The 14,747-nt window shown below is 45.8% G+C and overlaps 1 protein-coding gene across 1 annotated transcript in view; it reads left to right on the plus strand.

Moving 5' to 3' along the window:
* cdk19 (cyclin dependent kinase 19) overlaps positions 1–14,747 on the plus strand; it is a 67,844-nt gene that overhangs the window by 30,282 nt on the left and 22,815 nt on the right. Inside the window, exons 3-4 of the mRNA XM_079255244.1 lie at positions 3,034–3,144; positions 3,296–3,436. Coding sequence (XP_079111370.1) covers positions 3,034–3,144; positions 3,296–3,436 — 252 coding nt within the window. The remainder of the gene's footprint in view (positions 1–3,033; positions 3,145–3,295; positions 3,437–14,747) is intronic.

The following is a 14,747-nucleotide window of genomic DNA, read 5'->3' on the forward strand; positions in this document are numbered from 1 at the left end:
ACATAGTTACATCAACTGCTCACTAGGAGGTGATACTCGCTGAAACTACCACTGACCAGGAAGAAGGGAATCCAGATCATTGAAACTCGTTCACTGCATTTTTTTTTTTTTTACCACTTACCACATTTCAGGGTTGCATTAAAACTGGAGTCTATCCCAGCAATCACCAGACGAGAGGCAGGTACACCTGGACAGGTAGCCACTCCATCACAGCTGACCTGACCACAGGCTGGGTCACAAATAAACTGTAGAGTAACAATCCATTTCTGCAGTATGGTTTCTATGTGTCCAAACCTGATCCAGTTTCACCAGAATCTGAGCAGCAGGAAAGGCAGCTAGGTGTCCACCATGCTGATCTACATCAGTTCCTGTCTTCTCTTCTTTATATTTGCTTTCACAATGAAAGAAAACCAAACCAGGAGACCTCCAGTTATCAAGAGGACCAGAGTTTATGTCTTCTGGTTGAACTTAATGAGCATTCATTAAGCTCCAAATGAACCGCACCATCCATGAAAGTGGACCTGGGTTTGTTTTATAGCAAACCAGAGTCCACCAGTTTGAATGCGCCCTCAAAGCATTTCGCATAGATCCGTAGAAGTGCTGCGTGAGTGGCTGAATGTGGTAAATGTCTTTGAGTGGTTAAACTAGAATAGGTTGATGCAGTCCATTAACATTATCACACTGCCGGCAAAAGTGACCCATATCTGATATGTTCTGAGAGTCTGAACAGCACATCTGACATAAGTCAGAACATCTGAAGCACGATGTGTGATGTTAAGTCTTCCTCTGTGCATGAGCAGCACTTGATGGATGTTGACCGCTCATACTGAAGTCTGATAAAGGTTACATTAAATTATAGTTCCAGCAACCACATGAAAAACAAACAACAAAACATCTGAAGTGAGCATAAAGATCTGCAGGACTAAGACCTGAAAGTTGCTCGTAAAACCTCTGAAGGAATAGTTTCAGTGCTGCGAAGGCTTTTAGTCCCGACTGGAACACTAAGAAGAGATTTAAGAAAAGATTGTAACTACTTCACGAGTTTAGAAACCTCCCAGTTACTGAGTAATCCATCCACCCACCCATCTACCCATTCACCCCCACAACCATCCATCCACCAACCCACCTACCCATTCACCCCCCCAACCATCCATCCACCAACCCACCTACCCATTCACCCCCCCAACCATCCATCCACCAACCCATCTATCCATTCACCCCCCCAACCATCCATCCACCAACCCACCTACCGATTCACCCCCCCAACCATCCATCCACCAACCCACCTACCCATTCACCCCCACAACCATCCATCCACCAACCCACCTACCGATTCACCCCCCCAACCATCCATCCACCAACCCACCTACCCATTCACCCCCCCAACCATCCATCCACCAACCCACCTACCGATTCACCCCCCCAACCATCCATCCACCAACCCATCTATCTATTCACCCCCACAACCACCCATCCACCAACCCACCTACCCATTCACCCCCCCAACCATCCATCCACCAACCCATCTATCCATTCACCCCCACAACCATCCATCCACCAACCCACCTACCGATTCACCCCCCCAACCATCCATCCACCAACCCACCTACCCATTCACCCCCCCAACCATCCATCCACCAACCCACCTACCCATTCACCCCCCCAACCATCCATCCACCAACCCATCTATCCATTCACCCCCACAACCACCCATCCACCAACCCACCTACCCATTCACCCCCCCAACCATCCATCCACCAACCCATCTATCCATTCACCCCCACAACCACCCATCCACCAACCCACCTACCCATTCACCCCCCCAACCATCCACCCACCAACCCATCTATCCATTCACCCCCACAACCACCCATCCACCAACCCACCTACCCATTCACCCCCCCAACCATCCATCCACCAACCCACCTACCGATTCACCCCCCCAACCATCCATCCACCAACCCACCTACCCATTCACCCCCACAACCATCCATCCACCAACCCACCTACCGATTCACCCCCCCAACCATCCATCCACCAACCCATCTATCCATTCACCCCCACAACCACCCATCCACCAACCCACCTACCGATTCACCCCCCCAACCATCCATCCACCAACCCACCTACCCATTCACCCCCCCAACCATCCATCCACCAACCCACCTACCGATTCACCCCCCCAACCATCCATCCACCAACCCACCTACCCATTCACCCCCACAACCATCCATCCACCAACCCACCTACCGATTCACCCCCCCAACCATCCATCCACCAACCCATCTATCCATTCACCCCCCCAACCACCCATCCACCAACCCACCTACCGATTCACCCCCCCAACCATCCATCCTCCAACCCACCTACCCATTCACCCCCCCCAACCATCCATCCACCAACCCATCTATCCATTCACCCCCACAACCACCCATCCACCAACCCACCTACCCATTCACCCCCCCAACCATCCATCCACCAACCCATCTATCCATTCACCCCCACAACCACCCATCCACCAACCCACCTACCCATTCACCCCCCCAACCATCCACCCACCAACCCATCTATCCATTCACCCCCACAACCACCCATCCACCAACCCACCTACCCATTCACTCCCCCAACCATCCACCCACCAACCCATCTATCCATTCACCCCCACAACCACCCATCCACCAACCCACCTACCGATTCACCCCCCCAACCATCCATCCATCCATCCAACCATCCATCCATCAACCCATCAACCCACCTACCCATTCACCCCCACAACCATCCATCCATCAACCCATCAACCCATCTACCCATTCACCCCCACAACCATCCATCCATCCATCCACCAACCCATCTATCCATTCACCCCTCCAACCATCCATCCATCCATCCACCAATCCATCCATTCATCCATCCATTTTGGGATGCTTATCCATTTTTTTTTCTCTGCAGAACCTTTATCTTCTTTCTATATGCTAATCTGATGTAGTTACATCAGTAACATAATAATAATAATATCCTCTGTGTGTCTTCCAGCTTCTACGGGAACTAAAGCATCCGAATGTGATCGCCCTTCAGAAAGTGTTTCTGTCCCACAGCGACAGAAAGGTGTGGCTCCTGTTCGACTACGCTGAACATGACCTTTGGGTGAGTTTCTCTGCAGTACTGCAGACACTGAACTCATTAATCAGCCTGCTGTTGTCAGTATGGTTCACCTACCACCGGAAGAGGGTTGTATCATCACCACCATTTAAGTTGTAAAAGAAAAGCGTGACCAAAAGGTTTTATCTTTTTTAAGCACATCATCAAGTTCCACCGTGCCTCCAAGGCCAACAAGAAGCCCATGCAGCTGCCTCGAGGGATGGTGAAGTCTCTGCTGTATCAGATTCTGGATGGGATCCATTACCTCCATGCCAACTGGGTTCTCCACAGGGATCTGGTGAGCAGCTTTATTAGCTTCACTGCTCCAATTTCCCTTTATAGACACACAGCAGCTACAGCTCACTACAGCACAGAGCTGTTTCTGTTTCTGACCTGGTTGTATTCACAGATGTTGTTTCCTAGAGATGATACGTCATGTGCTGTTTCCTGCCTGTCTATCTGCAGTTGGAAATGTATTACAAATGGATAAGAACACATACAAACAGGAAGGTATTTTGTGGCTGTCATGATTATACTGACCACATATCTACAGTCATCATCAGCTGGCTCTCTAATCACTTCATTAACCAGCTTGTTCATTTAGCTAAATTAGAACATTTGTATATCCATGATTTGTTCTGCCATGGATGTATTTCCTCTTGTCTTTTCAATCTTTTTCATACAAAAGTAGGATTCTAATTTTTATCCTGGGGAATTCTAACACTGAGATAAGCATGTAATGCTAACATAAGGATTTTAATGTGAAGATTAGCTCCTAACGCTAACATTATCTTTCAGCATGAGCATTTGGCTCTAATGCTGACATTACAGTCTGACGCTAAAATTAGCTCCTCATACCAACATGAGTATTTCAAACCAAACATTAGCTTCTAAAATTAACATTAAATCCCTTAAACTAACATTAGGGTGCTAATACTAATATTAGCATATAATGCTAACATTCTCTTCTAATGTTAAGATTAGTGTCTAGCGGTTACATTAGCCTTGAATGCTAAATTTAGCTTCTAAGGACAAAATTAGCTCCTCACTCACCCAAACTCATTAGGATTCTCATGCTAACATTAACATCTAATGCATTAGCTTGAAACACTGATCTTTGCTTCTTTAACTGTCAGATAATAATAATTTAATTATTCTTATGGTTAAAGTTAAATGTTTCTTCAAAACAGATGTTAAAGTACAAGCACATGTTGAACTGGAATATGTGGCGCTGAATATTATAATACTTTTTTTTAGAGAGCTGTATAAGTACAATATTGAACACTTTAAAAGTCACAATTTAGAGGTGATGAAGAGGGAGCAGCCAAACAAAATGAAGTTCAACATATTTAAATAGTAACCTAGAGGAACTACGTGTCGGTGTTTGTACAGTCAGCTAGCTGTAACTAAGAACGGCTCGACATTTCTCTGCCTTTGAACTGGATTTAGTATGAAGGAAGATGTTGTGTGAACCTTGAACTGTTGTGCCATTACAGCAGGTGGTGTTGTGTCTCAGAGTGGTCTGTTATTATACATGTGATTGTCTCAGGAGCAGAACATCCTGGACTCTCTAATCTCCTTGCTGCCAATCCACAGATCCTGTGAGATTTTCTCCACCTCAGTTTTCCCACAGTGCTTTTTGTTTAGGAGATTCAGGCAGCATTTAAAAATTCTGTTGGCAGAAAAATCAGTCTGTGTTTCCAGAAATGTCCTCCTGGCTGCTGTTTGTCTGGCTGTCAGTCTTTAGCTGATAATTGCTAAAGCTTCCTCATACGACATTAACCCTTCAAACACCAAGCTATTTATTGTCCGCCTGACCTCTCTGTCTATTAATGCATGTATAATCTCAACCATTGTATAATCTCAAACATTTTATGCACTGTCAAGTAATAAACATCTTTTTTTTCAGGACAACTTGGGCAATCATAATATGTAGGGATGTACCTTTCCACTTTTTGGGAGTTCAGATCCGATACCGATATCTGAAATTTGAATATCTGCAGATACCGATATTTGCAGATACCAAACCTGTTTATGTGAACATTATTGTGACTATGGTTATTATTGCTGTTATAACTGTGTAAGATTTCATTAGGTTGTGATAAATGACCCATCCTTCATTGCACATCCATATATATGTTGAAAAAGAAACACCCACATTCTGGAGGCATTATTGTATTTTCACCATATACTGTTGCATAAGAATGCCATTACTCCGTGCAATATTTAGGATAACCATTCCTTGCTAAAAAGCTGAACGTTACTGATTTGGCAACGTAGCAGGATACATAGCGTGGGAACGAATTTACAGTGAGTGTCACTGTTTTAGTGGAACAAAAAATGTCACATTTTAACATTCAAGGCATTTATTTCTTTTAAAACACGTCCGAAGCATCAATCACATCCGCGCTAGCTTGACTAGTGTGGTATCGGGACACTGTTATTAATACCAAGTACGAGTACACACGCTTGATACTGGTATTGGTATCGGTGCATTCCTAATTACATGTATTCTAAAGTGATTTCACATGGATGGATCAATAGTTATGTGAGTCTAAAACCAAAAGAAAAGAAGGAAACAGAAATTGAATGTCACAGAATTTCATTTAAAAAAGACACAGATCAACAATGTGTTTCTCTCAGGCCTTGGCTGTCAGGAAAAAAGATCCCAACATTCTGACATAAACATTGATTTTTTTTCCCATTCTTTTTTTCTCTCACCTCATCATCATCCATCCATCCATCCATCATCCATCCATCCATCCATCCATCCATCATCCATCCATCATCCATCCATCCATCATCCATCCATCCATCATCCATCCATCCATCCATCATCCATCCATCCATCCATCCATCCATCATCCATCCATCCATCCATCCATCCATCATCCATCCATCCATCCATCATCCATCCATCCATCATCCATCCATCCATCCATCCATCCATCCATCCATCCATCATCCATCCATCCATCCATCCATCCATCCATCCATCCATCCATCATCCATCCATCCATCCATCATCCATCCATCCATCCATCCATCCATCATCCATCCATCCATCCATCCATCCATCATCCATCCATCCATCCATCATCCATCCATCCATCCATCCATCCATCCATCATCCATCCATCCATCCATCCATCCATCCATCCATCCATCCATCCATCATCCATCCATCCATCCATCCATCCATCCATCCATCATCCATCCATCCATCCATCATCCATCCATCCATCCATCCATCCATCATCCATCCATCATCCATCCATCCATCATCCATCCATCCATCATCCATCCATCCATCCATCATCCATCCATCCATCCATCCATCCATCATCCATCCATCCATCCATCCATCCATCATCCATCCATCCATCCATCCATCCATCATCCATCCATCCATCCATCCATCCATCCATCCATCCATCCATCATCCATCCATCCATCCATCCATCATCCATCCATCCATCCATCCATCCATCCATCCATCCATCATCCATCCATCCATCCATCATCCATCCATCCATCCATCATCCATCCATCCATCCATCCATCCATCCATCATCCATCCATCCATCCATCCATCCATCCATCCATCCATCCATCATCCATCCATCCATCCATCCATCATCCAACATTGCCCCCCGCAGTGATCCCTCCCCACTGCGGACGTGCTTCTCGTGGAGGATGTATGGAACTGACAAACAAGACGTTTTTTCTTGTTCTTGCAGCGTCGAGAACAAGAACTCAGTTCATGCTTCTCGTGGAGTATGTAACAAGCTTAAGCAGGGAAGCCCAGACTTCCCTCTCCCCAGACACATTTGCCAACTCTGCGGGGGGGATCCCGAGGCGTTCCCAGGCCAGCCGAGAGATATAATCCCTCCAGCGTGTCCTGGGTCTTCCCCGGGGTCTCCTCCCAGAGGGACGTGCCTGGAACACCTCACCAGGGAGGTCCAGGAGGCATCCTGACCAGATGCCCGAGCCACCTCAGCTGGTTCCTCTCGATGCGGAGGAGCAGCGGCTCTACTCTGATCTCCTCCCGGATGACCGAGCTCCTCACCCTATCTCTAAGGGAGAGCCCGGCCACCCTGCGGAGGAAACTCATTTCAGCCTCCTGTATACGAGATCTCCTTCTTTCGGTCACGACCCACAGCTCATGACCATAGGTGAGGGTAGGAACGTAGATCGACTGGTAAATCGAGACGGTCATGCCAGTCTTCTTCACCACAACAGACTGGCATGAACAAGACCCCGAGATATTTAAACTCATAATATCACAGAATTTGAAAGTGTTTTCCACAGTTTGAGGTCACATTCAACTCATGATAATTTTGTTGCCTCGGGGCCCCAGGCCAGCTTGGGGCCCTCAGGTAATTGCCTGCCTGCCTGCTCATAATTGCACAGAAATTATGCAGAAATCCTTCGAAGGCAACTAGAAACTCACCTAAATGTTCTGAAATATTAGAGTTTGAGCTTTCTTAGCAGTTTGGATTACCTGACAGCTGCCGTTGCTGTTTGATAACAAAAAACTAGAAGAGCACTGTTGAGAGCCCAGACCTCCAGCCGATGTTCTGGTCCCGTGGATTGGATACACAGTTAGATGTATTGATAGTTAATCTTGTGTCTTGGCAATATTGTGGTGTTTGTTGCATGTTTGCCAGGATCCAGATCTATCTTTGATATCTTGTCGAAACTGTTGTGAACTTCCTCTGGGCTTTCTGACTGTGGAGTTGTGTATATAGTGAAACTGGTCCTTTATCACAATGATAAAGAATCCTTCTCAACATTCCTGCATCCAGATGTTGATCTGGATCACTCCCAACACTTATTGGAATCAAAGTCAGAGCCGTTCTTAGAAAAATAAAATGAAAATCTGTGCAGTAGTTTTTGTGTAGAGTTGCTAACAGACAGACAAACACCAGCACAACCTCGGCAGCCCTGTTGGTGGCGGTTATAACGCTACTCACCTGATAATTGTGCACATAGTTTTGTCTCTGCTGCAGAAATGAACCAGATAAAGACACTGAAACCACCAGAAAGAGTGTTTTCGTGTTGATGTGAAGGTTCAGGTTTGTCCACAGCCCAAAGTCCTGCCAAGATAAACCAAGTGATTGTTTCTGCCGACAGACGTAGCGTCAGATACCAGCTGGACTGCTCGGTCCAGTTTATCTCCAGAATGATAATAACTTTCATGTTTTCAGCTCATGAAACAGCACGGATGTTTACAACTTTACAACCAAAACCTTCCCACAGCTAAAAGAAGGAACCGGGGAGGATTTATGTGTTTGTAAACTCCCACAGCACGTCTGTGCGAGGCTTCCTCCTCTCCTCCATCAGAAGCAAACTCATCACATGAGGCAGAATTTTGTGCTTCAGCGTCCGAACGGAGCTTATCTCCAGGTAATCTCCAGAGATGAGCTGTGGTCCACAAGTCAGAATTCAGGCCTCTCTGTCAGCTTTAAATCGGACCGTACACTTTTATCCTGCGTGGTCATGTGACCACACAACATTATGTAATCCTGTGGGGAGCAGAGAGCATGCTCAGTTTGTAAATGGTTTAATTCAGTATAGAAATGAGTTTGTCTTCCTCTGCAGCCACATTGATTCGTTATCAGCCGGTCAGGTTGTGTCTGACATACGTCCAGATGCTCCACAGCTGGAACATGTTCCGAGCCCAGCCAGCAGGTGGAGGTGGGGCAGCTTGTACTGTTGAAGCTACAGCTTTAAAAGCAAAACTTTGGCTCACCGAGGGTTTTAGTTTGAGCCTGAGACTCGTTACGTTTACACGGGAGTTTTAATAACTGTTTAGCTCAGAATAAAAGTTCATTCCGCTTTAAACTGATGAAAAATGACAATGTAAACAAATTTCTATTCACTTGACGCGCGTTGTTTCGCCTCCCGTGTTCGGTGGTCTATCTTTCCTCTCCTCAGTTGCTGCAGAAAGTGAAGTAGTATGCTGGTGTTGAGCTGCTACTTCACATTTAGAATAAAAATAGCGGCGAAACTGGAACTTATTATGTAGTTTTTACAAGGTCTAGACCTGTACCTAGACCTGAAACTAGACCTGAAACTAGACCTGTACCTAGACCTGAAACTAGACCTGTACCTAGACCTGAAACTAGACCTGTACCTAGACCTGAAACTAGACCTGAAACTAGACCTGAAACTAGACCTGTACCTAGACCTGAAACTAGACCTGAAACTAGACCTGAAACTAGACCTGTACCTAGACCTGTACCTAGACCTGAAACTAGACCTGAAACTAGACCTGTACCTAGACCTGAAACTAGACCTGTACCTAGACCTGAAACTAGACCTGAAACTAGACCTGAAACTAGACCTGTACCTAGACCTGAAACTAGACCTGTACCTAGACCTGAAACTAGACCTGTACCTAGACCTGAAACTAGACCTGAAACTAGACCTGTACCTAGACCTGAAACTAGACCTGAAACTAGACCTGTACCTAGACCTGAAACTAGACCTGTACCTAGACCTGAAACTAGACCTGAAACTAGACCTGTACCTAGACCTGAAACTAGACCTGAAACTAGACCTGTACCTAGACCTGAAACTAGACCTGTACCTAGACCTGAAACTAGACCTGAAACTAGACCTGTACCTAGACCTGAAACTAGACCTGAAACTAGACCTGTACCTAGACCTGAAACTAGACCTGAAACTAGACCTGTACCTAGACCTGAAACTAGACCTGTACCTAGACCTGTACCTAGACCTGAAACTAGACCTGTACCTAGACCTGAAACTAGACCTGAAACTAGACCTGAAACTAGACCTGTACCTAGACCTGAAACTAGACCTGTACCTAGACCTGAAACTAGACCTGTACCTAGACCTGAAACTAGACCTGTACCTAGACCTGAAACTAGACCTGAAACTAGACCTGTACCTAGACCTGAAACTAGACCTGAAACTAGACCTGTACCTAGACCTGAAACTAGACCTGTACCTAGACCTGAAACTAGACCTGAAACTAGACCTGTACCTAGACCTGAAACTAGACCTGAAACTAGACCTGTACCTAGACCTGAAACTAGACCTGAAACTAGACCTGTACCTAGACCTGAAACTAGACCTGTACCTAGACCTGAAACTAGACCTGAAACTAGACCTGTACCTAGACCTGAAACTAGACCTGAAACTAGACCTGTACCTAGACCTGAAACTAGACCTGAAACTAGACCTGTACCTAGACCTGAAACTAGACCTGAAACTAGACCTGTACCTAGACCTGAAACTAGACCTGAAACTAGACCTGTACCTAGACCTGAAACTAGACCTGAAACTAGACCTGAAACTAGACCTGTACCTAGACCTGAAACTAGACCTGAAACTAGACCTGTACCTAGACCTGAAACTAGACCTGTACCTAGACCTGTACCTAGACCTGAAACTAGACCTGTACCTAGACCTAGACGAGACCGGAACCTAGACCTGAAACTAGACCTGAAACTAGACCTGTACCTAGACCTAGACAGAGACCTGTACCTAGACCTGAAACTAGACCTGAAACTAGACCTGTACCTAGACCTAGACGAGACCGGAACCTAGACCTGAAACTAGACCTGAAACTAGACCTGTACCTAGACCTAGACAGAGACCTGTACCTAGACCTGAAACTAGACCTAAAACTAGATCTGTACCTAGACCTGAAACTAGACCTGTACCTAGACCTGAAACTAGACCTGAAACTAGACCTGTACCTAGACCTGAAACTAGACCTGAAACTAGACCTGTACCTAGACCTGTACCTAGACCTGAAACTAGACCTGAAACTAGACCTGTACCTAGACCTAGACGAGACCGGAACCTAGACCTGAAACTAGACCTGTACCTAGACCTGAAACTAGACCTGTACCTAGACCGGAACCTAGACCTGAAACTAGACCTGAAACTAGACCTGTACCTAGACCTGAAACTAGACCTGTACCTAGACCTAGACGAGACCGGAACCTAGACCTGAAACTAGACCTGTACCTAGACCTGAAACTAGACCTGAAACTAGACCTGTACCTAGACCTGAAACTAGACCTGAAACTAGACCTGTACCTAGACCTAGACAGAGACCTGAACCTAGACCTGTACCCAGACCTGAACCTGCTCCCATCACTCTGGAACAGGGTCAATGTGGACTCATCAGACCAGCTCTGGAACCGGGTCAATGTGGACTCATCAGACCACATGACCGTCCTCCAGGTCTGGAGTCCGGTCTTCATGGTTCCCAGCAAACCGAATCCTTTTTCTCCAGTCGGCCTCACAGATCAGTGGTTTTCTTCTGGTTCCACCGCTGCTCAGTCCCATTGTTCACATGGAAACGTTCTTTCTGTCGCTGTTAAACACAACGTACGTGTTTTCTCTGCTTGATGCCGGTGATCCGATCCTTCCGGAACAGACCAAGCGATGTGTCTTCCTACAATAAGTAGCTGCTCATTGATCATCGGTCAGGGTTAAGTAACTGGCAGCATCTGACAGATAACCACACATGCAGGAATTATCCAGCTGGAGGCTCCGACCTGTTAGCCGGGGTAAATCCAGGTGGACAGCCCAGTTTGTCATTGAGATTACGAGACTTTAATATTCCCGTAGGAGATGTTCAATCTGCCTCAGCTGATATCAGCTGTAGGACATTTTTAGGGTTGGCATAAGTATTTTTCTTAGCAGAAAAAAATGCATCCTAATCTTTATCAATATGGGCCAAATTTTTAATAATTAAACTAAAATAATTCTACACTCTGACTGTGGTGGACTTGCCTCGCCTGGTAGTATGACCTCCTTCTGCCTCTGTGATCTCAGCTTGTTTCAGTCTGCTGGTTTCATCATCGTTTGTTTCTTTTTCCAGAAGCTTCAGTTTGATCAGCTGATCCATAAATCCAATCAAATGTATTTGAAGTTGACGGAACTGCAGGACAAGAAGCAAAGGCAATAACAGAAAAAGACATTAATCAGAAGCCAGATGCTTTAAGGAAATGAAAAGAAAAAGGTTTTAAAAGTGCAGAAGGTTTTAGAATATAAATAAGCTTTTAACTTAGGCTTGAAGATATTAATAAAAGATGAGTCTGAGATAAACCGCCACAGGAAAATCATGGTCCTCCTTTCCTCCCCTTCTAGACGAGGGAAGGGTGGATTTGCAGATCCAAGACTTTAGCCCTGTTAGAAGAGGAGAGGAGCTCTACGATGCGTAGCTGCACCTGCTTTAAATATTTGCAGAAGAATTTTAAACTCGTCATTTAGGCCAGTGCAGTGACATGAGGACAGGAGGAATAGTCAGTTGTGAGTTCAGCTCAGAGGGGGCAGTTGCTTTACCCAAAGGGCCGCATGAGAAAACTAAACTGGTTCACAACCAGTTCTGACAAGCTGGTGAGACTATGGCCTGGATCTACTAAAGGGCTGCGTGGACTAAAACATGTGCAAATTCTTTGTGCACGCAGAAAAAAGTACAACTGATTTACTAACAGCCTCACTGCAGGTTGCGTCTTTCAAAGATGCCAAATAACACGTCTGCGTCCAGTTAGTGCGTCTGCTGCAATGAATATGCAATATGAGGCGTTGACACGCTATTCTGTCATGTGATCTATCCAACCTGAGACCTATGCTGCTGATAGAAACTGTGTCTATATTTACCACGTCTCTAAAGGACCTGCAGACAGTCTGTGTGTGATTGTGCACATGGCTGCTGTTACAGTCACAAGGAGGAGACGTGGAAACAAAGCAAGGAGACACAGAAAACACCATTTTCACGCTCGTGTGAATCTTTCTGAGATGAACGAGGAAACAATCATCCGAACATGTGGCTTCTCCAGCAGTTTGGAGTCGTTGGAGGAACTCAGGGTGGGTGTGGAGAGGACTCACAAACACCTGCAGGTGACAGTGTCACAGCTGGAATCCCCAGATGTGCGATTCAAGTCCTAAACGCCATGTGGTGCCGGATGGTGGCGGTTATTAGGTTTCCACTCTGCCGTCATTAAATGAGACCCAACAAGTGTTTTTCAGTTTCTGCATTTCTTAGAGTTATCTGGGTTATTACAAGCAGATTTATTTTTTGATTGCCTTTTAATGTCTTTAAATGTCTTTTTACTTGATCCCCTGTTCACATTGTTTTACTGGCAGCATGAACTTTTTCATTTCTTCGCTTGTATACAGCGTTTATTTGTGTGACAGATTTCAGTCAGTCAGAAAGTTGCCATGCTGCAAACGCCGTCATGTGCAACACCACACTCGTTTCAGTCAGCGAGTCTCACACATGTTTCACCTGCTGCCCATTTCACAATCCCTCTTAGTAACACACCAACCGTGGTTCAGCCGCACACGCAAGCTCGCCAGTCGGGATCTTAGTAGTAAATGTTCACACTAAACAGTATTTGCTTATAAAACGCGTCTATTTCATCAAAATGTTAACAATGTGAATTTGACCTTTGACCAGAATTAAATCAACATAATAGAAATAGTTGTTCCTCTGTTATTTGTGCTTTAACTGCCTGATTTCTGCTTGGATTAGAGAAATCGTGTCCTGGTTGGGTGTGAAGAAGAGCTTCAGAGTAAATTAGATTTAAAACTGAGCCTTGAGGAGCTCCACAGATAAAAAGGTTGATGATTTTTCATGTTGGAGATGGAACTATCTCAGATATGCTGCTCCTGAAAACAGGATCCATGCAGCACTCACCTCCAGCAGCATCGGGTTCTGAGTCGAAAGCTGCAGAAACTCTTTTAAAACGTGAAATAAAACAGATTCAGATGAAACTTTGAGATTTATTTAATGTGTCTGAGCTGAGAGTAAAGCAAGTAAGTGGTAAGGGAGCTGACAGTTTAATGTCTTATTAGCAGTTTAATAAGAAAAACAGAGGGAGTGCGAAGCGACACCTCCGCCACGCTGCTGCTCTGTAACCGGACGCCTTAAATAGCCGAAGCTGCTCTCAGCGCGGCGCAACGCGACCCGCAACATGGCTGCCATTCTTCCTCAGTCTGTTTTTAACCTGCAGAGATGGGCGCTGACAGCTCTGTGTTTGTGTGTCAGGTGTTTTATGGCTCTGGCTGTCAGAACCAGAACCAGAACCAGAGTGGAGTTAACAAAGCTGATAACTGTGCAGCAGAAACTCTCCCACAGCAGCAGCAGCTTGTTTTGGTCCCTGAAGGTCACACCAGTCTTATCTTCGCACCAACACATCCGGACTCCTGGAACTATTTTCTCTGCGCTGATAAAGCGCCGCGTAGCCGGGCTTTCCTGCCATTGTTGCCCGGCTTCTGTCCGTCTTGTTGTTGGGCGGATTGCTTTCTGCAGGTGTCTGACTCTGTGTCGGCTCAGACTGATAAATGAGAAGTGGGGGGGGAGTTCGTCCTGCTCGTGTGTTCAAGTCGGAGGAGCTGAACAGGATCTGAGCACAGCTGCAGTATTTCGCTGTTACATAAGCTCTGCGTCTCTGGACCACGGCATGTGCCCATCCCCCATCGGCTGGCCCTGCCACTCCCCTGCTCGCTGTCCCAGCAGAGGTGCCCCCCCTCCCAAGGGTTATGTAAGAGCTTGCAGCTCGCACAGAGCCCACCGCCCTACATGGCTGGCCGAGGCAAGCTGCTGACTTAGCAAG

This window comes from Telmatherina bonti (assembly GCF_933228915.1).
Source record: "Telmatherina bonti genome assembly, chromosome: 16".
Classification (NCBI taxonomy): domain Eukaryota; kingdom Metazoa; phylum Chordata; class Actinopteri; order Atheriniformes; family Telmatherinidae; genus Telmatherina; species Telmatherina bonti.